The 24,531-nt window shown below is 45.0% G+C and overlaps 1 protein-coding gene across 3 annotated transcripts in view; it reads right to left on the bottom strand.

The window, feature by feature from the left end:
* Positions 1-24,531, bottom strand: part of lpin1a (lipin 1a) — a 33,881-nt gene that overhangs the window by 8,844 nt on the left and 506 nt on the right. For 2 of the 3 annotated variants that reach the window (XM_048227549.1, XM_048227547.1), the window contains exons 2-11: positions 11,036-11,236; positions 10,219-10,314; positions 7,038-7,342; positions 4,398-4,511; positions 3,588-3,680; positions 3,046-3,169; positions 2,297-2,642; positions 1,716-1,809; positions 509-690; positions 223-316 (exon numbers count right to left, since the gene is read on the bottom strand). In XM_048227549.1, coding sequence (XP_048083506.1) covers positions 223-316; positions 509-690; positions 1,716-1,809; positions 2,297-2,642; positions 3,046-3,169; positions 3,588-3,680; positions 4,398-4,511; positions 7,038-7,342; positions 10,219-10,314; positions 11,036-11,236 — 1,649 coding nt within the window. Of the gene's footprint in view, positions 1-222; positions 317-508; positions 691-1,715; positions 1,810-2,296; positions 2,643-3,045; positions 3,170-3,587; positions 3,681-4,397; positions 4,512-7,037; positions 7,343-10,218; positions 10,315-11,035; positions 11,237-17,113; positions 17,343-24,531 lie in introns of those variants that run through there. The other variant, XM_048227548.1, reaches the window with a different exon arrangement.

Below are 24,531 nucleotides of genomic sequence, written 5' to 3'. Positions count from 1 at the left end.
TATTCATTTATACATCTACAGGACATTTAAATCATACTTAATTGAATTATACATACTGTGCATTTTAGAAATCCTTTCAGAGCTATCCACAAAGACATGTAGGTTACCATTATTAAATGCACTGAAAACTGAGGCAGTTCTGTTCATATTGTAATTAATTCTTAAATGGGTCAGAAATTAATTATCATCAACACAGAGGCACACATCTTTAGGGATACATACTTGGTTCCGATCTTCACAACCAGGTTGGGGTCATCGATGACTGTTGGATTGTCTGCAAACTCCCGGTAGGATATGGCTTTTTCCTCAAACTGCTCTGTAAGGGGACACATCCAAACACGTCTCAGATGTCAGACCCCAAACACATCAGACATGTCTGATCATAAAAACTACTCCAAACATGCCCTGACACCTAAGTCACCATGTCAAATGGAGAGAGCTGGAGGCAGTGTGACAGCAGCAGTATATCGTATATACAGCAGTACATACATGTGTCTTGTTGACTTACCCTTAGTGATCTCCAGGTTGTCTGTTAGTCCTCCACACAGGGAGATGGCAATAGAGGGAAGGTCCCCAGTCTGGTCACAGTAGCTGTCCACCCCGCTGTCCATGCCGCTGCTGCCCACGGACTGAGGTGATTGGTTGGCACTTCGCACCTCCTGACCCGGCTGTCCTGAACCAACACCCTCACTGCACAATGAGGACGGAGAAGACGGCTTTTAGATCTTAGAACTACAGCACAGGCCTTCAGAACATAGTTTACAACACAGTCTCCTATAGAGAACAACTGAAATACTTCCATGTTCTATATGGTGAATACCAGTATGTGAACAATTACACAGTTATGATGTTGTTATAATGGTGCTCTAGTCAAACATCAGCCCCGAGATAGAAACGATGGGGATGAAAATCTGATGTAAAAGTTGTTCTCTTTTATGACAATATTGTGTAAGACCATAAGATTACCCCCACTTCCCTAAATGAGTAGAGTGCACCCACAATAGTTGGCAGGCCAGGATACTTCTTTTCTGGAAGTCTTTTAAGATGTGTCCTGAAATTTTAGTTCCTGATTGAAAAACGATTTTTATCACGATAACTATCAGAAAGTAAAGCCCAAAGCCAGCTGGCTTAAGTACTCCAAAAAGCTTTGCTGGCACCGCAGCAGCCTTTAGCTGAGATGCAGGCATGTGTCCAGGGCACAGAGTGTACGGGACTGACCGACCCTAGTCATCGGCAGTATGCCCCCCCCGACCTCCCCATCACTATCGGATCGCCCCCTATACCACCAGCCTGTGTTTCTGTCCTCTTGCGTGTATGTGTCACCTACTATTCATTTCTGTACAAACCAAGACGGCGGATTCCTAAAGAAACTCAGTCTAACTGTTCATGTGCGTTGAAAGGGTGAAAGTAGACAACCCACCAGTCCAGCACTAATCTCCGAGCGTGGTAAACAAAATCGGATATTTCAGGCAGTAAAAGCCCCAGTAAGAACCAAACCAGATTTTGTTCAAATCTACACACCTATGGCTACTGAAAAATGTAAGGTTCATTTATCAAAGTATTAAAAAACATTGTTGTTTTAGAATTTTCGGACGAAATGGGTGATAAATGGAGGTGTTACAATACCACTGCTACCTGCTGAGATGTGGATGTTGTCTGTCCCTATGCCATGTGATGTGGTGAAGTGACTCAGGGGGACACAAGTGACACTTTACCTCTTAGGAAAGTAGAGGGCAGCCACCTCAGGCTCCAGCTCTGTGATGTCGTCCAGGTAGACGCCGTCCGAACCCAGGTGATGGCTTCTTTTATCTACCGACGTACAACAACCATAAGAACTGAGCTGGTGGGGCGTTGCCAGTACCAAGAAACCATACTGGAACTATACAGTACTGATTCCTTTAATGCCATGCTGAATGGGCTAAATGACTACAAGTAGATTTAATATTGTAACTATATCTGTTTATATATATATAAACTGATAAGTAACTGTTAAAAACAGCACTCACTGATGCACTTATTCTTACTGTACTGTAATGTTTTTAAATTGTCCTAAAATTGTTGAGAATTGCTCTAAAACTTAAACTGTTTACCATGTTGTTAGTCGCTTTGGCTAAAAATGCGTCAGCCAAATGTAATGTAATGTAATGTAATGTAATATAATGTAATGTAATGTAATGTAATGTAATATCACCATACATATTGCTATGAACTACCTGCAGCTGTATTCATACTTCGTAATCATCTATAAACTGTAACAGCAGGGCTACACTGGACAGAAGTACTGGCTTTCTCTTACCCTTTCTTTTGGACGGAGAGTCTGTCTTGCCCAGTGCTCGTCCACTAGGGCTGTCCCGGCCGTCCTCTAGGTCATGCAGCAGACGTGCCGCTGCTCCGATCCCTTCCACCTCCATGGCTGAGGGTGGCGCTGTCGCCCCAACCTCATCTCCTGCCCCTGCTTCTTCTCCCGCGAGCTCTGCTCTGGGGCTGGGGATGTAGAGGGAGAGGGAGGGGGGTCCGGCGTCGGCTGTCTGTGTCTCTGGACGCGCGGCGCTGGAGATGGTTCGGAAGTGGGTGCTCTCGGACACGGGGATGGATACCGGGGCTATCGACTTGGCCTCGGGCATTTCATTCAGGAACGCCGGCTGGGGTTGGCAGATGAGAGGAGACAAAGATTAAAATACGCAAACAGGATGGAGTGTCAAAGGTAGATTTGCCATTCCCAGTTCAAGACCCGTCATGTGTTAAGCTAGGCTACATTCAAAAGGTCTCAATGAAATCTTCTGCAAAGTAGCAGGTAAACTCAGTTTTTACTGAATCTGTAATATCACATTGTAATGTATTATATAGTTTCACATTCACAGATGCTCCATCAGTCCCCATTGGAAATCTCTTCACATGGCCCCTCTAATCTCTCCATAGAAAAAGAGAACACCCTGTCCTCCCAACCGCTAGCCTGGCATTTCTCAGAGCTGCTACCCCCACTGGTTGGCATTTGAGCCCCCATGCGTCCCCATGCCGCTGTGGCGCGGCGTAGTGTTGCAGTACCTTGGCAGCCTGCGGCAGTTCTCCCCAGGCCCACAGCATCTCAGGGTTGTCTGCTTTGGCCTTGCCCATCTGGCTCGTCAGCTCCGAGTCACTCTTCGGCGTCGACGGGAGGGATTCGTTGGGGCTGTGGTGGGGGGGGGGGGGGATGCTTTAAAAGTATTGTCTGTGATTCTAGACCAAGACACCTTGTTGTTAAATTCAGCATATTGCCCCTCACAGTCCTATGAACCCCGGAGTTCATACACAGTTCTAGCTCTGTCAGTGGCTAGTAATTAAGTAGCTAGTGACTAAGTGGCTTATACAAATCCATTAACTATTCCCATAATTCCAGTACTATTCCAGTAACTATTCCAGCCAATCAACATGTGCTTCCAGAGGCAAGGAAGGGAAAGTTGGCTGTTGATTTCAAATATCATCCTTTAGGATCGGATCGGATTAGATCAATTCCTCTAGCTTTCCACCCTGTTTACCTGCGGATTCCACCCTGTTTACCTGCGGATCTAGTTATAGAATGTAGTGTGTGTGTGTGTGTGTGTGTGTACCTGTGGATGTTCTGGTAGATGGATGTATCAGGTGGGAGAGAGACAGAGAGTCCTCCACCGGTGGGGATGGGCAGTGTGCATGTCTGCTCCAGTCTGGTTGGGGGTTAAAAAGAGAGGGATCAAGGGTCAAAGGTCAAACACACAGACAGAATCAGACTCTGAAACAGAGCTTGGCCTTGCTCTGGCTCAGATGCTTGGCCTTGCTCTGACGTCAGAATAGTCATCAGAATCCCATCGAGTCTCTAAAAACAACTCCACAAGTTAAGACAAAAATCATACAAAAAATATGCATGAAAATAATAACGGTGATTTGAAATCAATTTAGATAGATAGATAGATAGATAGATAGATACTTTATTGATGCCCAAGGGGAAATTCAAGGTCTCAGTAGCATACTGTACATACATTACACACAACATGCCCTTACAGCAGAAATGGTAAATATAAGTATAAACATATAACCAAACTCCACTGTACAATAGAGACAGTAAAAGATAAGAAAAACTAACAAAACTAAATACTAAATATACTATAAATTAAATAAAAATCCACAGTGTGCTTAAGGGTGATCAAGCATGAGATGCTTGCAGTGACAGGGCCGGGACTGGCCTGTAGTTCTGTGTGCATGGTGAGGATTTATCAACTCATGATTACTCCTGACCTGGACTACATCAGGCTAATATCCATGACAGGGATGGCTAGTTAAGAGTTGAGATATAAAAACATATTCTGCATGCAGCAGCAAGCTGCAGTATAGGTCACCCTGACTGTTGATGTTATGTCCAGATACTGCAGTTGAGTTTGTAGTACCTCTGTGTGTGTGCCCAGCCCCCATCCGCCTGTGTGTACGTTGAGCTCTGCATAAAGGTACAGCTGGAGGTGACCTTTGTCTGACCTTCGCCAAACCTGTCACAGGATGAATCCCTGTAACACACAGTACAAGACACAGGTTCACATGAGCAAGAACACAACAAGTGGCTAGAAACTACACAAGAGAAGAAAAACACACACACATGCATTCCTGCCAGGGCTGTCTCAGGCCAACCAGGCTGAGTGAGTTATTATCCCACAGAGACCCAGTGCATTGTGGGTTTCCAAGGAGAGCGCTTCTGGAATGCCTCCAAATCAGCCTCTTCTTAGAAACAAGCCCTGTATTCATCTGCAAAAGGGTCAGCATGCACCCCCCTCCTTCCCTCCTTCCCTCCTTCCCTCTCTCTCTCCTTCCCTCCCTCTCTCTCTTTCTCTTTTATTTACCCCAGCCCCGGGTAAATAAAAAACATTATCACTCCCGGGGCAGACAGCTAAATTCATTACTGTTACCTGAGACTCGGAGTCCATGGCAGCACAGAGATGTAATGAATTGTGACAATGACCTTTACCCCATCTCTTACACAGCACACTCAACAGTTTTCTTGTTTTCCTGTTCGTGTGTGTGTGTGTGTGTGTGTGTGTGTGTGTGTGTGTGTGTGTGTGTGAGAGAGTGTGTGTGTGTGTGTGTGTGTGTGTGTGTGTGTGAGAGTGTGTGTGAGTGTGTGTGTGTGTGTTGGACACACAGTCGGGGTGGGTGTTAAGATGTGGTTGTTTATGAGCCAGACTCCGCTGTCCGGCTCAGAGAGGGAGGAGGAAGAAAGGGAGAAGGTCAGACTGCCAGAGGACCACAAAAGGCTTCCCTTGAGCCGCGCCGCATGAAGGGAGGACCTGGCAGAGCGCGTCGGGTTTCGTGGAAAACGTCCCCCTGCTCCGGGGAGTGGGGCTGTTTACTCCAGCGTTTAGGGCCGCGCTGGCACCGGGCACTAAAAAAAGCTCACTTGCTATTCCTTCATCGCTCTCTCTCTCTCTCCTACTCTCTCTCTCTCTCTCTCTCTCTCTCCTCCTCTCTCTCTCTCTCTCTCTCTCTCTCTCTCTCTCCCTTCTTTCCCTCTGCCACTGAACTGTAGCGAGAACATACAGGCCAAGCCAACACTGCCCAGAATGACTTCTATTGCAACACAAACAACCCTCAGTGTGAGTGAGTGTGTGACTGTAAGGCTAACAGCATTTAGCATGGCGAGCCAGCTCAAATTTGATATGAACCGATCCAGACTCCCTTCACACAGTGATCTGTATGTCGCTTTGCGGCTGACCAATAAAGCACCTCGGATGACCCCTGTACACAGTGACGGCCTGCATGTGATTGGGCGCAGGGCTGTTCCACAGAGCACGCTCAAATCTCACAGGAAATGCTCTAAGCTCTGAGAACGGCTCCAAATGCTCGAGTCACAGCAGGGTCTGGCAGCGACGCCGGACTCCGGGGGTCAGGCTAGCGTTTCAACTCTGAATCCTCTTTAGTGTCTTACACACACACAGCCGGAGGCTGAGGAAAGGATGAAGGATTTACTGAGAGATGAGAACAGGCTGGCTCTCAATGCATGGATGTGTGTGGAGAACACATCCACAGCATACCGTAATTTCACAACTATTAGCCGCGGTTTATACATTGATTTTGCAAAATTTCTTCAGCTATGAGGTTAATACATGGGGGCAGTTAATATGGTATTAATATTGCTTTGTTTTTTTAACTTGCATAAACACGCCTTCTCAATGATGACTCTAATTTGAATGCATGAATGAAAGGTCTAGAAAAATTTGGTTAGCTGGTCTAACAGCAGCCAAAAAGATCAAGTTGTTGAAGTTTGGGTTCCACCCCACAACTTAGCCCATAAGCATTGGCTGAATACATTCTTAGAGATTATTTTCTTTTCTTAGACTTTCTTCTGCCAAGATTAATGGCGCTACTCCTCGGACAATACAAACATGGAGAAATGGAATTGCCAGAGTTCAAGACATTTTACTGGAGAGAAACTAAGTGGACTGTTCTATACTGACGGTGCTACGCTGATAGTTGTGTTGTGTCCCATGTGGTGGTGGGGGTGTTTGGGTTTGTGTATCTGTATTGTAACAATGCCTTTCATATATGTTGTTACCCACCAAATACAATAAAAAGTGAGTACAAAGAAAAAACTTGCATAAAACACTGTCCTGTGGTTTATACACAATGCGGCTAATACACAGGAAATTACTGTAGTCAATCAAACGCAGCCTTCAGTTTGTGAAGCTATCTTACTGAGACCTTGATGCAACCCACTGTCACAGTGTCCTTACGGTCCTCTCCTTCCCACATTCATGTCCTCAGTGTGTGGATGAACTAATCAAGTGCAAATGACTCATCATGAAGCTGCATTTTGTAACTGCATAATGTCTCCCTCTGAACACCACGAGCACAATCTGTGATAAAACATTAACTTTGACTGCTATCACTAGTGCACAAGCCTTTCCAAAACGAAGACACAAATATTTGTCGCACTGTAAGTCGCGTTGAGTAAAGGCGTCAGCTGAATGACTAAATGTAAATGCAAAATGTGAGTTATCCACGAGACTGGTCAGTGAGGTGTTACTCCTCTCGTCCCCTACCTGCTGCCCTCTTTCTCCCTCTCCTCGTCTGAGCTCATGTCGATGGTGAACATGTCCTCGTCCTCCGAGTAGCCCTCTGTGTCGTCCCGCCGCATGCTGTCCACCTGGGACTTCCTGCGTCTCTTCCTCCGCTTCTTCTGCGTGCTGCTGCCGTCCCCCGAGGCCTGAGATGGACCCAGCGTCTGGACAGATGGACCGGGGGACGCGTCGCTGAGCCTGGACGCCCCTTTGCCCAGCTGGGACTCCATGAGGGCGCTGCCCTCAGACAAGATGGGCGAGGTGGCCAGGTAAGCTGGCACCATTCCCTGTGTGGCAAAGAGCGACAGAAATAACCAATTCAAGAGAGAAATCCTCAATTCAATCCCTGACACTGAAGCATGAAAAAAGTTAAACTGGGACTCGTCATTACTAATATGGATCTAACAGTTGGTGAAGAATTCAGTTTAATTCCCACGATCAACACGAACATCAATATACTGTACATAAACATTTATTTTGGTTATTTCCGTATTTTTAAACAGCTGCTCATGCTCAGGCCTCACCAAAGACTGAGAAAAGTATAACTCAAGATAGAGGCACCACTCTGTTCACTACAGTACACAGAGAAAAGCATGCCCATAGAGCACCTCTACCTGTACACAGAGAAAAGCATACCCATAGAGCACCTCTACCTGTACACAGAGAAAAGCATGCCCATAGAGCACCTCTACCTGTACACAGAGAAAAGCATGCCCATAGAGCACCTCTACCTGTACCTGATTAATAATTAACGTGTCCCTATGACCTATAGGCTAGCTTAGCCTGTGGCCTGTATTAACTTCCAGTAAGCAATGTCAGACTAATGTAACTGGCAGGCAGCTTTTGTCAGTCAGGCCAGCCCACACATACCATAGGCCCACTCTGAGAGTTGCATGACCCTGGCGAACACAGCTCACGTGCAGCAGAAACAGTCTCTCTAACATGTGTGTTTAGATTAGACTTGGCACTCGCGCCCTAACGCAGTCTGTGCATGTCTCAGCAAATGTCCCATACACTCCGGTGATGCTTGCTCCTAGCCTGGGGCTAGCACTAGCCTAGCATACAGACAGAGGACAGGACAGGGAACTACCTGTCTGCCATACCATAATAACACAATCATACTGTTCATTCACTTTTAACAGATGTGAATTACTGTGCAGGGAAGGTGTGTAAGAATGCTCTGAAGCCTTTATCATTGTCAGCAGCTATAGGAGGATCCCTTTATAGCCTCATTCTACATTTGATCTTTTTGATAGTTTTACATTTGATAGTTCATCTGATCCACAAGCATAGATCAAAATCTGTAACATTCCATAAGCCTGCACATTGCAGGTCTGAACATAAACTGATACAAACATGGATGGAATATCTTGTATCGTATCCAAGGGACTCTCACTGATAGCACACATTTCAGAGCTGAGAGACTAAAATGTAAAGAAACAAGAGGTAATTCTCACTGACCATTACATAGGGGCATTCAACATATGAAGAGGCTGCTATGAGAGGGGGGGGGGGGTTATTTTTAGCCTGGAATTAGATGCCCTCCAGCAAAGTGTGTGGGGGGGGGCAGGATGGGACAGCCTGTATAATAATCTGCAACACATCGATCAGAATCCACAATCTAATCTGCCCCAGATTAACGTTGCTCGCTTCACTTGCTTCAAATCTCATCATCAGGAAGTGGGCCAGACTTCCTCTCTGGTGTCCAGCCATATTGGAGCTACTGTCCCTCTCTCATCCCCGAACGCTAAATGCTCCAAAAGCGCAGAGGGATTTCCACTCGAGCAGAGAGAGGAGAGCAAAATAACAGCACACTCGTCCAGCGGCGCATCCTGCCAGGACCCCAAGCGCTTTAATAATTCATGACGCCCTGACTGCTGCATTGTGCTGTTAAGATAGCAGTTGTCACTGCTGGTGACCTGAATATGAGTCATGCGTGTTCCTCTGCTTCATGCTCAGACATGCAGCAGCTCGGGTGTCGGGCAGCTGACCATGCAACACATCTAACCATGCAGGGCCAGATCTGGACCACAACATGGCCAGATCCGATCCGGAAACGGATGCCATCTGGGAGAGTCCTTCACTGTGAATGATACAGTGAAGAACGGCAAGAACATGAGATCTGTTAAATTACTCTCTCTTTCTCTCCACCTCTCTCTCTCTGTCTCTTTCTCTCTCTCTCTGTTTCTCTCTCTCTTTTTCTCTCTCTCTGTTTGTCTCTCTCCCTCCAGTAATAGGATCTCTGCATGCTTAGAGCACCATGACCAGTCTCTCGGCTTCAGTCGGTCCATTTTTAGATAGATAGCCAACTGATATGCCACCACACTGTGACATTGATTGTTCACACAGAACTAGCATGAAACCAAACCATGTGTTCACTTCACCACAACTCCAGCAAGCCGCTGAGAGAAGCAGCCTCTGTTTGGTGATCAATAATAAACTGTGTTAAGGCAGTGTGTGTGTGTGTGTGTGTGTGTGTGTGTGTGTGTGTGTGTGTGTGTGTGTGTGTGTGTGTGTGTGTGTGTGTGTGTGCGTGTGCGTGTGCGTGCGTGTGTGTGCGTGTGTGTGTGCATGTGTGAGTGTCTGTGTGTTATACAACCATTCACCTCAGGATTTTTCTTTAGTTTAAGGTGAAACAGTCAGTTCTGTGGTGCAGAAGATTCTGTTCTCTGAAAAGAGACAGCCTAAAAGGAGAGGTGTTTCATATCGTCATTTATGTAACACGGACAGAAATAAAGCACCTTCGCAGTACAGAGTTTGGTTTCCTGCTGGAGAATTCTTCTTTCTGCTTGTTTGCTCAGTTAGGTTGATGGAGTGTATGGAGCGTTGTGTGGAGCGCAAAACACAACGCAGGGCTCGGCCCGAGGTTTGTCTGCTCCACTCATGAGAGAGAACAGAGGAGGCACGTGCCTAGTGCTCACACACACATTCAAATATTCTCAGAGAAAATACAGCTTTGACACTCAAGGGTATATAAAGCATCGCCTGTGCCACACAGCAAGCCGTGATAGGACTGACATGGAGCAGAATTCTGCCATCTGTTTAGATAAAAAAAAAAACCCTTGTCTAAACCGCAGAGCATAATGTCATGTCAGCAACATTCCATTCTGTCTACAGTACATTCATACACGGGACCCGTGCGGTTCTGGCACATGTTCCATACCTGGTCGTTCTCAGTCTCCTTGACGAAAAAGGCTTCTCCATTCTCGCCCAGCTTCATGTGCAGGCTCACAGGCTCCCCGTTGATCTCGATGTCCACCTGGTCAAAATAACACAGGACATCGTGATTATAAGACAGGAGATACAACATGTCCACTCACTCAATGCAAACCCACCACCATACCAGCAGCAGCAGATAAGCACTCCCCTACTGATATCAATTACTTAGGTCAACACATTTACCACAGCCACCGCCATGTTTACCTTTGCTCTCTATGATAAATGACAGTTATATGATGCTGAGCCCGCCTTTGTCTTTGAGCTGATTTTACTAAGAGATGATAAATCCCTGTATTCTTGCAATCATAAGCAGCTCTAACTCCAAGAGCAAGACGTGTGATGGAACACACAGACGTTGGCCCCAAATTTGCCACTGATCTGCAGCATTATAATTGATGCGTACTACACATACTGCATACTACACATGCTGCATACTACACATGCATACTACACTTAGAATTGATTGCTCCCACTATACTACACTATAAAGTGCGATAATTATACTGTAAGTCGCTTTGGACAGAAATGTCTGCCAAATACCGTAAACATAAACAGAATGTGTTAACAAAGGCATTATAATTGAATTACATTTAATAACAATACATTTTAATGTAGGCTGACAGCACAACGATTTAGATAGCAGTGGATGCAGCCCAGAGCAGGGGCAGTGGATGCAGCCCAGAGCAGGGGCAGTGGATGCAGCCCAGAGCAGGGAATGTTCTGGGGCCGATGTCGGACTCTCTGTGGCGTAGGCTTCTTACCAATTTCTCCCGCGAGCGGAGGACACCCATTTTGCCGAAGCGCACGTGGAAGGGCGAGCACTGCAGGGTGCCATCTGGCTGCCGCACCACGATCACATCGATGCAGCCGGACAGGGTGGCTGGGTTCAGCCCTCGGTACAGCTCCTTCACCTGCACAAACACCTGGCCGGCCAGCTGCCCCACGTAGTTCATGGTCTGCGTCTGTCAGACAGAGAGAGAGAGAGAGAGAGAGAGAGAGAGAGAGCAAGAGAAAGAGAGAGAGGGGATTTCCCCAGTAAGAGCAGGTCAATTGTCTCTGTCTAAGTGCTGTAAAATAGGATTAGAAACACTAAAGTGACTCCCTGACTGATGATAACATGTTTGCCTTCACCTTGTTATAACACTATGTTGACAGTGCGTCAACTTGCAGCCCAAGGAGAACAGTATACTAACAACGGTGGGAGACTAGTGAGCAATGACTAGTATACTAGTATACTAGGGAGCAATGAACAGTATACTAGTATACTAGGGAGCAATGAACAGTATACTAGTATACTAGGGAGCAATGACTAGTATCCTAGGGAGCAATGAACACTATAGTAACAACCAGAGGTGGAAAGTAACGAAATACATTTACTCACGTTACTGTATTGAGTAGTTTTTCTGTGTATTTTGTATTTTTTAAGTAGTTTATAAAATTGGTATTTTAAATTTTACTTGATTACATTTTGAGTGAAGTATTGTACTTCGCTACATCAAAAATCCCATCCGTTACTTGAGTAAAAAAAAAAGTTAAGACTAACGAAAACAGAAAGGGAGAGAAAAAAAACCACGCCCTAAACCACTAGCCTAGTGATAATGATCAGCATGTAGCCTACAACAGAACATGAATCAAGCTGGCGCCATGCAGTCTTTCTGAAAGTGATGGAGATGGAGCTGGATCACCAGATGCCTCAGATTACATGTGTAGCCTAACCTATGAAAGTGTACAGTATTTTCCGCTATTTCAATGGGTTGTCTCAGTTCGTTTTAGCACTAATGATTGCGGAGATAGCCTATTCAAGCAAACACCATGGGATTTCGTGTTTTGACGTTTGTGCTCACCTTTCTTTGGAAAGAAGTTTATTAGTTGTTTCCCCTTATTTTGATGTCTATTTTTCCTGTTTCGGCCTTTGTTTTTGGTAACCTGACTTGGCTTTCTTGGAGAAAGACATTGCACCAGCAGCACAACAATTAGAGGTCCACTACTAGCGATGCTCAACTAAATAAACAAAAGATAGACTATCGTGCAGGCGGACTAAACCATTTAGCTCTTTAGCAAGGGAGAGTGTGAGTGACCTTAGACAGTTTTCACTATGTTTTGTATACAAAATCCAGGCAGTCCTGTCATTTTTACATTTAATTTGGAAGTTAAAATATTCAGGTAAAAAAATATATGGTGGAAATAAGTATTGAACACTTAATTTTTTTTTTCAGTAATTAGCTTGAACTTCCTAGGGTTAGGGTTAGTGAGTCTATTCAACTTTTTCACCACACATTATATTAACACACATAAAAAATCCAAACATAACAGTTATGTGTAATAAAGTGGGAATGACACAGAAAAAAGTATTGAACGTGCCTACTGAAATTTCTTCAATACTTTGTGGAAAAGCCTTTGTTTGTAATGACAGCTTCAAGACATTTCCTGTATGACAAAACTTATTAGTCGCAGTATCAGGTGTGATTTTGGCCCATTGTTCTAAACAGATTCCAGGGGTCCCTCTTGTGAATCCTGATCTTTAGTTACTTCCAGAACTGTTTAATTTAATTAAATTGAATTGGCTGCCTTCGTCTTTCTGGAGCTTTCTCAGAGTGGTCCTTGGCCCTTGGAATTGACTATCCTTCTGACTTCCTGGTCAGAAATATTGCGAGGAGATCCTGTGCATGGCTGGTTGATGATGCAGTGATGTTCCTTCCACTTGCAGATAATGGCTCCCATGCTGCTTACTGGAAGATTCTGAAGTTTTGAAATGCATCTGTAACAAGTTTCATTGATATGTTTTGCAACAATAAGGTTGCAAAGGTCTTGGGAGAGCTTTTTGCTTTTATCCATCATGAAATGTTTCTTGTGTGACACCTTGGTAATGAAAAACCTTTTTATAGCCCATCAATATGTAGGCTACTAACCAAGCTTATATTAATTTGCACAGATAGAAAGAATAACTACTCTCTAACTACTTACAGATTCCAGCTCGTTCCTTCCCTTTCCTTGCCTTAGTGCTTTTCTTATAAGCGTGTTCAATACTTTTTCCCTGTGTTATTCCACTTCATTACACATGACTCTACTTATGGAGTTGTTTAGATTTTTTATGTGTGGATTACCTGAGTTATTACTAATGCCTGGTGAAAATGTTGTGCCCCCCGTTTTCCACTTTTCAAGGGCCCTCTCCTCCATTGGGGCCCTATACTTACGCCCTTTAATGTGCTGAACCTTCTGCTCGTTTCCAAATCTAAAAAAACTGTCTGCAACTCAACATTGGCCTGCCTGCCTCAGCTGCCTGTGAGGGGCATTTCAGTTGTGCTGGATTACTGTTCACTGCAAAGCGATCAAGGATGAGTGCAACTAACTTTGAAAATCAACTACTGCTCAAACTTAAAGGAGAACTCTTTCACATTTTTTCACATAGATCTCCATTTCTCAACGTCACTGAGTACTGTCGGTATGAACAAAACTGAAACAATCGGTTTTACCTATAGCTCAAGTTGCTGCAGCTACAGCGCTACACACTGGGAGCATGAACATTGCTGTCTTAGCTGCTGGCTGCAGCAATTCCAGCTAGGACCAAAGTCCTTTTAGGCAAGTCCCTCCACTCGGCAGGCCATATTGCAACGCTTTTTGGGCACTTATCGTGCATCTATTTCAGCAGAAATGCGTGTGCGTAAGGCTTCCGACACCAATCTTGCTCAGCGGCAAGATCACAACAGATGATTGGCACGATGTCTTCACAGCACACCACATGATTGGCTCAATGTATTTTACAACACACCACATGATTGGCGCAATGTATTCACATGTCAACGTTTTGCCGTGGAAGGGTTGTGATATGTGTAGACAACTGCCATATTGGCGTTACAAACTAACCCCATGCATTACTATGGGGGATTTTTTGAGTGCTGAGTCTCCTCATTAGAAAGTCTGGTTTCTGTAACCCCCCCCCCCCAAAAAAAAGGAACTAAGTACTTAAAGTACATTTTAAATGAACTACTTTTTACTTTTACTTTAGTACAGTTTCAGATCAGTATTTTAACTTGTACTTGAGTAATATTTAATCAAAGTATTGGTACTTTTACTTGAGTACAATATTTTCATACTTTTTCCACCTCTGGTAACAACCAGGGTTGTGCACAATTCAAATTGCAATTCTGCTTCCTGTTTGCTACCTCAATTGAAATGCAAGTGAAATTCAAATTCAAAGAATTGAATTGGAATTTAAGAGCCAGTTTCAATTCAATTCTGGAATTTTGCACAAGCCTGCTAACAACGGTGGGAGACTTCTGATAGTCAGGGAATCGAACTTGGGCCAATCTTGTTGAGGGTTCAAAACTCCTACAGTCTGTGTAGGGGAGAGGTGCCTTCACTGCAAACCCAAATAGCAGTGTGCTACTGATGCCCAGCTGATGCACATTTGTGGGGTCCTGGGAATGCTACCACTGTGGTGGCCAGCCCAGCTTGGCTCTTTCAAACTGGCACAAGAGAACATGCCTAAAGCTGCACAACGGCGGAGTGAATGTTTTGAGGTCACTCAGACACAACAAGCAGTGCGGCTCCCCTCGAGCGACATCACCACACTGTCTCATGCACTGGCCTCTCACAGGAAATGCAACACAAAGAGAGTGAGAGAGATAGAGAGAGAGAGAGAGAGAGAGAGAGAGAGAGAGAGATGTAGAGGAAGAGAAAGAGAAAGGGGAAACAGAGAGAGATGGAGAGACAGTGTGACGTGTGTGTGTGTGTGTGTCTGTGTGTGTACTGTAAGTGTGTGTGTGTGTGTGTGTGTGTGTGTTGTGAAGGGTTAAATTAAATCCACTGCGGTAGGGGCAGTAATTACCAGATCACTATAGTTTTAAGGCCCATCATTAAAGGCCCATCATTAAAGGCCCATCATTACCCTCCTCCGTCTGAAGCCTACATCTCTGCCATGGTCTGGAACTAGAGAGACCCACAATACCTCAGCCTGATGAAACAGCACAAACAGCCTGGGGCCAATGTTCTCTGCTCTGGCAGAGCCAATCAAACGATTGACGGAGGATGACATGGCAATTATAAGAAACGATCTTACTCCAGCTTAATCATGATGTTACAGCTTCATCAGGACAAAAGACAAATAAAACTTCAAAATTGTTCCAATGGGGGATTCAGTGTCCACACAGAACACACACATCAACAGACAAAGAGCAAACCCTCTCAATTTTCTCAGGAATGAAGTCACATTGGCATGATTTGATTAATTCCCTTGCTTATGTTTTCACTAGCGGTCACGCAACCCGGGAGAGAAAAAGCTGGGACCTCAAAGAAGTCTCCCCCTAGACTGCACTCCAAAGAGGCTGTTCACATGGGTGTGGTGGACCCTTAGTTGAAGTGTTAAACGTACATAAAAAAAACTGTACCATTTTAAAGGGCTGAAGTGAATTTAGGGATTTAGGCTTCAGGGTTACCGACAGTATGTGAGTGGAACTGAGTTTAAAGTCTACACTTGAACTTCAGAGAAAACCAGGCAAGCCGTCACGTTAGAAGAGTCGCATATGCACTGCAAATTTGATGATCTTGCACTGTCTGTAATGTCCTTTCAGTTTTTACATTAACCCAGAGATAGGTCCGACCACAGAGCCCACTACCAGCTCTTTTTATCACAGACCGCCATTCCTCCTCCTGCTCAGTCATCTGGCATGGCGAAGGAAGTGTGTGAGTGTTCATCTGATGGCAGTTCACCCGTGAGTCTATTTCCAGTCTCAACAGCGAAATTTTGAAACAGCACACTGTGGACCCAGGGTCATTCTCAAAGGTGCCATGGCGTAGCACCCATTCTAAATGCCATGCCATGCTATGCAACCTTTGAGAGTGACCCTGGGTCCACATTGTGCTTTTCCAGCACGCGTGTGTGGCTGTGATGACGAGAAGGCGGAGGGCACGCAGGTGCTAGGAACAGCTTGCTGTGCACTGTTTTTATGGAGCTGGGACAGTGTGAGGCTTAATTCACAGCTTGTTACAGTGGCATATGAGGACAATTACATAATTAGTCCCCACCCCCGAAAAAACAACAAAACATGCACACAGACACACAAACACTCACACACACACACAAACACAGACACATGTGCACCCACACACACACACACACACACACACGTCATACCCTACACTTTTCACAAGCTAAGCATTAAAAAATCACAGGAAATGAAATGAATCAACATGAAAGGTCATTGCTAAATAACAGTTCTTCCTGAATGACTGCCAAAGTGTCAGAGGACCACTAAAGCATCATGCCAAAAGTCATTAGGGTACATTCTCATTCAGCATGTCAATACAATGTCATAAGCAGCAACCTATTGAATGTGACCCTGCCTAACACATGGGCAAAACAGAAATGGCTTGTCCTCAGTAATAATTCATAGTACAGAGCAGTCACTAGCACACAAACACTAGCATTCAAGCCCAAATACCTCTATTTATCCAAAACGGACGAGATTCAGACAATAATCAGTTTAAGATGCAGCTATAAATCTGTATAATTCTAAGTACATTGTTAAATGCTAAATCGTTCAAATCAGTAGGTCTATAATGAGGTTGAAGTCAGACAGGGAGTCAGGAGAGAGTCATTCGAATGGCGAGCGAGCGACGAGGTAGCAAGAAGCTGATGTTTACAAGCTCAATAACACTTCGTCAACACGTTACGCTGAAATGGCAACAATAATCATTCTGTAGTGCCTACTAATTTAACATAACTAAGACAGTGTCGCAAATTTTACCTTCGATGTAGCATATACACAGAAAATATGTCATTGCTTAATTCTCAGTCTGTATAATAAAATAGGATAGGATTTATTCATAAGCATACATACATTCTTGAGGGTGAACGCTGCAAGACTTCGAGTCTTCCCACCACCATCTATTCGACCGCGAGAGTTTTTAAATGTTTAAATTCTCCTGTAAAAATCAACAACGTCAACATTCACGTTGACAAGGATCGTTCATCCTTGACAGCGACTGCGATCGCATTTAAAACAGACTTGAAATTCCTTTCAATGAAGAGGCCCTTCCCTGCCTTTGCCGGTGACGTTGCGGGGAGTAAACCCCTCCGGCGAACCAATCAGAACACCGATCGAAAACTACTACACGTTTCTGGACGTGAAGACCCCGTGGGAACCAGTGAAATATCACCAGTGAAGATTTCCCTTTTGGAATACATAAAGGAAACATTGGTTATTTATCTCACGGGTATCATGTGTTCTGTTGCATTAACCAAACATGGCGTTTACGCATAGCCTACTTTGCAGCTTGGATGTTTGGTAAACAATCTGACCACGTGTCTATCGTGGTAAAACTGGCATTTCATGTTCCTTGTTATTCTAAAATCACATTATTTAAAAAATGTACCGTTTCAAAAATATCAAATAACCAGGGATGCTAAAGGCAAATGTAGCCTATTGTCAGTCAGGCTATGTCCTAGGCTACACACCAGATAGGCTAATTCAAATTAATGGATGTTGGAATGCTGTAGTAGCCTAATATTAGACTATAGGCTATAGTTTATTTGTTACATTTAATTTCATGAAATGGTGGTTCATCCTGTCAGCATTGCTTCCCAGTTGTAGCCAACTGCATTAGCTCTAGTCTGGTGCCGCTCTGTTCAGGGTCTGGCGTGGCGTGGGTAGGGCCCGGGTCTGGTGTGGGTGTAATGGGTGCACCGCAACTGAGGACTAGGACTGTATCCCTCCTCGGTCAAGTTTGAGAAGGTTTATTCTGCCCGAGTACATGCCCAGATATAATCATTTTCTCATATCAGAGCGAGGCAACAAGATAACAGCACACACACACACACACACACACTCACTCTGTAAAGCTAAAAGAGCACATTGCATACTCAGGTGTACAGAAAGGGCTGGGCTGCTTCTGAGTGTTTAAGAAGATGGCACTTATTCAGCCATCCTACAACACTCTACCTTACAGGGCTGAGGAGATTCCTTTGCCCTACTCTCTCTCTCTCTTTCTCGGTCTCTCTCTCTTTCTTTCTCTCATGTACACACAGGCACACAGGAAAATGGACACACTCCCATGCACATGCTCTCTTTTTATTCTCTGTCTTTCCTGCTCTCTCCCTCACACACACACACACACACACATGCAAACACACACACACACACAATGATTGTAGCCCTCACGTGGCTAACTTGGCGTGCAGCCAGCGCCTCTGACAGTGAGATATATAATGTTTTGTAGGGAGGGAGTGCAGGGAGGAGATAAATAATGTTTTGTAGGGAGGGAGTGCAGGGAGGAAGGCTGTAAGATGTGAGAGGGAAAGCCTCTGGTCAATTCTACTGCCCTCCCCTCAGGCACACAGCACAGCACAGAGCATTATGCAACGCAGCACAGCACAATACAACACAGCACAACACAACACAGCACAACACAGCACAGCACAGCACAGCACAGCACAGCACAGCACAGCACAATACAACACAGCACAACACAACACAGCACAGCACAGCACAGCACAGCACAGCACAATACAACACAGCACAATACAACACAGCACAACACACACACAGCACAGAGCACAATGCAACGCAGCACAGCACAGCACAGAGCATAATGCAACGCAGCACAGCACAATACAACACAGCACAACACAACACAGCACAGAGCATAATGCAACGCAGCACAGCACAATACAACCCAACACAACACAACACAGCACAGAGCACAATGCAACGCAGCACAGCACAGCACAGAGCATAATGCAACGCAGCACAGCACAATACAACACAGCACAACACAACACAGCACAGAGCACAATGCAACGCAGCACAGCACAATACAACACAGCACAACACAGCACAGCACAGAGCACAATGGCAGCACAACACAACACATCATAACACAAAACAACACAGCATAATGCAACGCAGCACAGCACAATACAACACAACACAGCACAGCACAACACAACACAACACAAAATGGTTTAGTCTGACTGCAGGACAATAGGTAGGCTATGCATTTTTGTGGTTGTCAAATTGATGAAGATGTTTTCTTAAGCTGCTTGTGTCTTGTCTATATGCAAGTGTTTTGTTGATTTGCATGTGTTGTCATAAATTGCAGGTCGTTTGCACCGGAGTTGCTCTGATGAGCTGAGAATGGCCCTTGGAACTGGCTAGATAAAAGCGTCTGCTAAATGAATAGATGTAAATGTGGTGAGGATTATATATACTGTACTCAGAGTCTGGACAGATTTTTTTAACAGTGTTTAAAGGTCTCAGTGGACTAGTCCAGTCCACACGAATAGAAAGGCTGTGTCTGTGTTCTGTGTCTACTTGCATACGAATTTTTGCATGCGGTCACATAGTTTCTGCATGTAGTCATGTAGCTGTAAGTTACAGGCGTTAGAGAAACAGTGACAAGATATACAGTCTTTTTCACACACACCTGGTACATGGGGTAGCTCCCAATATTTGGACTAAAAGAACGGTAACCTAATGTTTTAACAGAACAGGGTCCTCAGGCAAATCTGCAGATCTGGGTTAGGGCCATTTCACATCTTGTGCAGGTTCAGTAAATGTGCTTAATTTCAGAATTCCAGAAAAGGTCATTTTTGGATTGGAGAGAACTGTGAGTAGAAGACTATATATGTGTGACGGCTCTTGACAGTGACCTCTACTCTACCACTACTTTTTTTTTTTTGGGGGGGGGGCTTGTTCTCAACTGGTGAAATGGTCCTAATTTAAAAAGGCAAGCAAAAGCAAAGACTTTGCATGATGTCATTTGATTTTAAATTAGAGCTCAAAGAAGGGCTTTAAAATGAGTCTCTCTCTCTCCCTCACACACTCTCTCTCCCTCACACACTCTCTCTCATTCTCTTCCTGTTAATCTCTCTCTCTCTCTCTTTCTGCTTTCTTCGTGACATTTACATGTATTCATTTACCAGACACTTTTATCCAAATCAACTTAATAAAGAAATAAGGAATATTATTCAAGCTACATTGCAGAGGCGTTGTTGCAGAGCAATGATACAGGCTGTGTGTGTGTGTGTGTGTGTGATCAGTTATTTTAGTGCAGGAATGGCATCCCGTCTCAAGGTTTGTTTGTTTGTTTGTGTGCAGAGCAGAGCATGCAGCAGGGCCATGGGCTGCCAGAAGGCAGCTTTCCCCTTAGCTCTAACTTCAGCGGAGACGTCGAATGAGAACCAAGCCAAAGATGGAAACAAACGATGGTAAACCCATATGCTGTCAACCCCCCAAGCAGAAGGATATCCTATCTCTTTAAAGCATTTCCAGAATATGTCTCTCGAGCCGTAAAAACACACACACACACACACACACACAAACAGAGAGGGAGAGAGAGAGGGAGAAAGAGACAGAGAGAGAGAGAGAGAAATATGTGTATATCCAGCCTGACATCTCCAGAATGTGTTTCTCAACCAGTGAGTACACAGACAAACACCCGTCCTCTAGTAACCTCAGAAGTCTTCAGTGGAAGAGGGGAAGACAAGTCGTCATGTAGGTTTTGCCTTTCTGCACTCCAGTAATGTGAGGCACTGCTCCACATGTGGGGGCGAGCCTACTCGGAAACACACTGATGGTTCTCCTAGAAAAGGGGCCCACTCAGTGTGTTTATATATGTGTGTGTGTGCATGTGAGGGAGTTTGTGTGTGTGTGTCTGTTCTGAGCAAGAGCATGTGTGTGTGTGTTTTAGTGTCTGTGTATGAGGGAGGAAAGTTGAAGAGTGCTTTGTGATTCGCCTGTCACTAAACCCCAGCCAATGGTGTGTGGGGAGGTAGTGCTGCCTTGGCTGGACTCCCATGCAGATGTGTGTGTGGAACTCGATTTCATCCGAGTCTGAGCCGCTGCCAGCTCTCTAGCCGGCCGCAGTGCCCAAGAGTGTTTTTATGGAGCATGTGCCGGTCTTCTAGGAAGCGCCTCGAGCACAACTGCGAAGAAAGGGGAGGAAAACGAGACCTTTAAGGTCACTTCTCACCAGTAACTTTTCAACTCCCCAACAACTTAATTTAGACAGTGAATGGGTGTATTACTTTATCTGGACAGATGACCGTGCCACCAAACAACCAAAGCAACAAACATGCAGCTTTCTCTAATCAGATACTTATATGTATGTATTTTTATTACACAGCTCTTCGGAGTGCTGCAGAAAGTTCCATTCACATGAATGGGCCTTCCCAACGTTCAGGCCTATGTTAAATCTATATAATCACAGGCAAAGTATATAATCACCGCTGTCAATGGCAACGGGTTGATTAACATCTTTCATATCCCTCCGCAAGACGTCCGTTGGCTTATTGCAATGGAATTTCATTGAAAGGGAAAGTAAGCTATACAGCACCTTTCACACACACACACACACACACACACACACACACACACACACACAGATAAATAGAGAGAGAGAGAGAGAGAGAGAAAGAGAGAGAGAGAGAGAGAGAGAGAGAGAGAGAGAGGGAGGAAGTATGTGACCACGTGTGTAGTAATGTTCCCAAGATCCTGGGGGTCAACTCTACATTGACACCATCTCCATGGTGAAGTGGGAGGCGTCGTGGGCTGGGCTCTCCCAGCCAATCACATACTGCGGAGCGCTATGACAACCACAGCACTGGCTGGTGGGGAGGTTCCTGAATCCTGACCTCTGGGTGTGTGTGCCTGACCCCATGGAGCACAGACACCCGCACATGGAGTGTGTGTGTGTGTGTGTGTGTGTGAGAGTGACACTAAGACATTCTTCTGCAGTAGCCTGCAGCCAATTGTTTACAGTGCATTGTGTGTTCAGCAGAGCCACAGGACAGTTTGTCCCTCCCTGGCCTATGCAAAGGCAGATCCTGAACCATCCTCTGTCCTGGCCCCAGCTGCCAATGATAATCAGCCATTTAGTCAATATCAGAGGAGGAGAGAGTCACATGCTCCCACCTAAATATGTCCAGAGTGTTCTTGGTGCAAATGGGTTATGCAATAGGAGGTTTCAAGTGTGAACACTGTGTAATAGATACCTCATATTACACATGGGGGAAATAAGGAAAACACACACTAGTGCAGTATAGAAGTACAGTGTAAGTGTGTGTGTGTGTGTGTGTGTGTGTGTGTGTGTGTGTGTGTGTGTGACTGTGTGTGTGTTTCTGTGGAAGAAAGCAAAACGTAATCTAACTCCGCCAAATATGGTGGCTATTTGTGGAGTTGACTATGCTATCTAAACATCTCTCGCACGCACCCGCATCTCCGCTACAGCTAAGCGAACAGGTCTTGGCCTGGGAGGGGAAAAACCTCAGCAGGAATCCAGCTCTGATGGCATCCGACCCCAACGGAGATCTGGCATAGACATGGTGTAGACCCACATCACCATCCACCTGGCACAGACCCAGATCGCTACCCACCCTGGTTGGACCCACACTCACTCCTAAGTCAGCAGCTTTGTGGGACAATGCCATTGTTCTGCTATGCAAAACTCCCATCTGTCTGTGTACCATAGGGATTCCATCTGTCATTTAGCTGGGGTCTTTGCATATGTATGCATGAGGTGACTGCATGGGCCTTGCTGGTCAGTCTCGTGAGCCTGGTGTTTGTTTCATTCCACTTCATGTCCACTTGAAATCTCTGAGTTATGTGTCTGCTTCTGTTTTTTGGCACTATTTATGATGTTTTTGGTGTTGTTGACTAATTCAGTTCCTTGGAGTGTACAGACATACACCCTCCTGACTGAGTTTCTGAGTTGCAGCAATAATGCGGAAGATACAAAGTGATTTAAAAAAGGACAAAGTTAGAAATAAAACTCACATGTTTCCCATAATAGGTTTTTAAAGACAGTGATAGCCACATTCTCACCATCTCATACTGTACTTCACCGATAGTGAAAGTACATCAGCAGTTGAGACACAGACTTTTTCAGGGAAAACAGCTCAGCTATTTACTCATTAATGGTTGACTGATTCATTCTCAATGTTTCTGCACGTTCCCCAAGTTGCTGCTAACCTCAAGGGCTACACACTACCAGGAAGGGTGTGTTCTCATGCTTTCATCAACACGCCAAACTTGGTATCCTCAATTCACACACATGTTGCTAAACTCTCACTCATAATGTAGTCAGACAGGACCCCCCCATCTATCTTTAGAAACTTATTGGATCATTCACGGACACTAGTGCTCCCACCCCCTGTGTTACATAACATCGCTCGATGGACCATGACATTGACTGACACCCCAGGTGCCCAATCGTTTACACAGCTTGTCCCCTGGAGGCAAATGCAGTGATTGGCTGACAAGCCCACCAGAGGGAACATGCCATCTGAAATTCACCGAAATATTTCTGTGACATGTGCTATATATACGGTACTTAACAAGAATGAAGCTTCAGCAATCTGTTGCTTGAATCTTCTCTCCAACATAAGGATTGTGCAATTACTAGCTATAAGTATCTATAAGGTGTAGTCTATATGTTTTTCCCCTCTCAGACATATAACATATAAAATGGCAAGGTGACAGACATAAAGAATGGTTTGGTCCCTCCCAAACAACAGTTTTGAAAAAAAAAGTGGGACACTTCAATCTAACAGTAAGACCTCCAGGACGACCTGTTGTTGAACTCTGACAGAGCAACCCTGGAGGACATCTAGGATATGACGAACACTTCCCAAACAACAGACATACTTCATTGACTGTGGATCCCGCCAATGCAGGCTTAGAGAGAGAGGGAGAGAGAGGGACACAGAGAGAGAGAGAGAGAGAGAGAGAGAGAGAGAGAGCCCTGCAATCTGACCCGTGCCCAGGGTCGGTGCGTGTTGTTCCCAGACCTTACCACCGCTTGCACCCTCATCCCCTGCGCCCACCTGCCAACATCAGAGAGCCACAGACAACAATGCGCCCATTGAAAGGACGGGCCATCTTCCACGGAGAAGCGACCGGATATGTGCACTTATACACAACGGGCATTTATCTCCGAGGAGTGGGCAGTAATGGTGAATGAATGAGAGGGAGTTGGTGGAACAGGTGTTTTTTCCCAACCTCATTGGGTGATAGCGATTTATGCCAACCGCTACTGCAGCACTGTAGTTTCTCTTTGGAAATCATCAGAGCAATCTATCCATCAGTTTATTTATCTGCCGATAGTGGCTCACTCAGTCTAAATCTTAAATGCCGGTGACAGTTTAATGTACTTACTGTAGCTTGATACCGTCATCATGCGACATACACAACATAATGTAACCTAACTCACACACTAGCTTAAGTCTCACCCACTAACATACATCACACAATATTCCACC

The sequence above is a fragment of the Alosa alosa genome, chromosome 19, assembly GCF_017589495.1.
Source record: "Alosa alosa isolate M-15738 ecotype Scorff River chromosome 19, AALO_Geno_1.1, whole genome shotgun sequence".
NCBI lineage: Eukaryota > Metazoa > Chordata > Actinopteri > Clupeiformes > Clupeidae > Alosa > Alosa alosa.
This window is presented reverse-complemented; position numbering and strand designations above follow the sequence as displayed.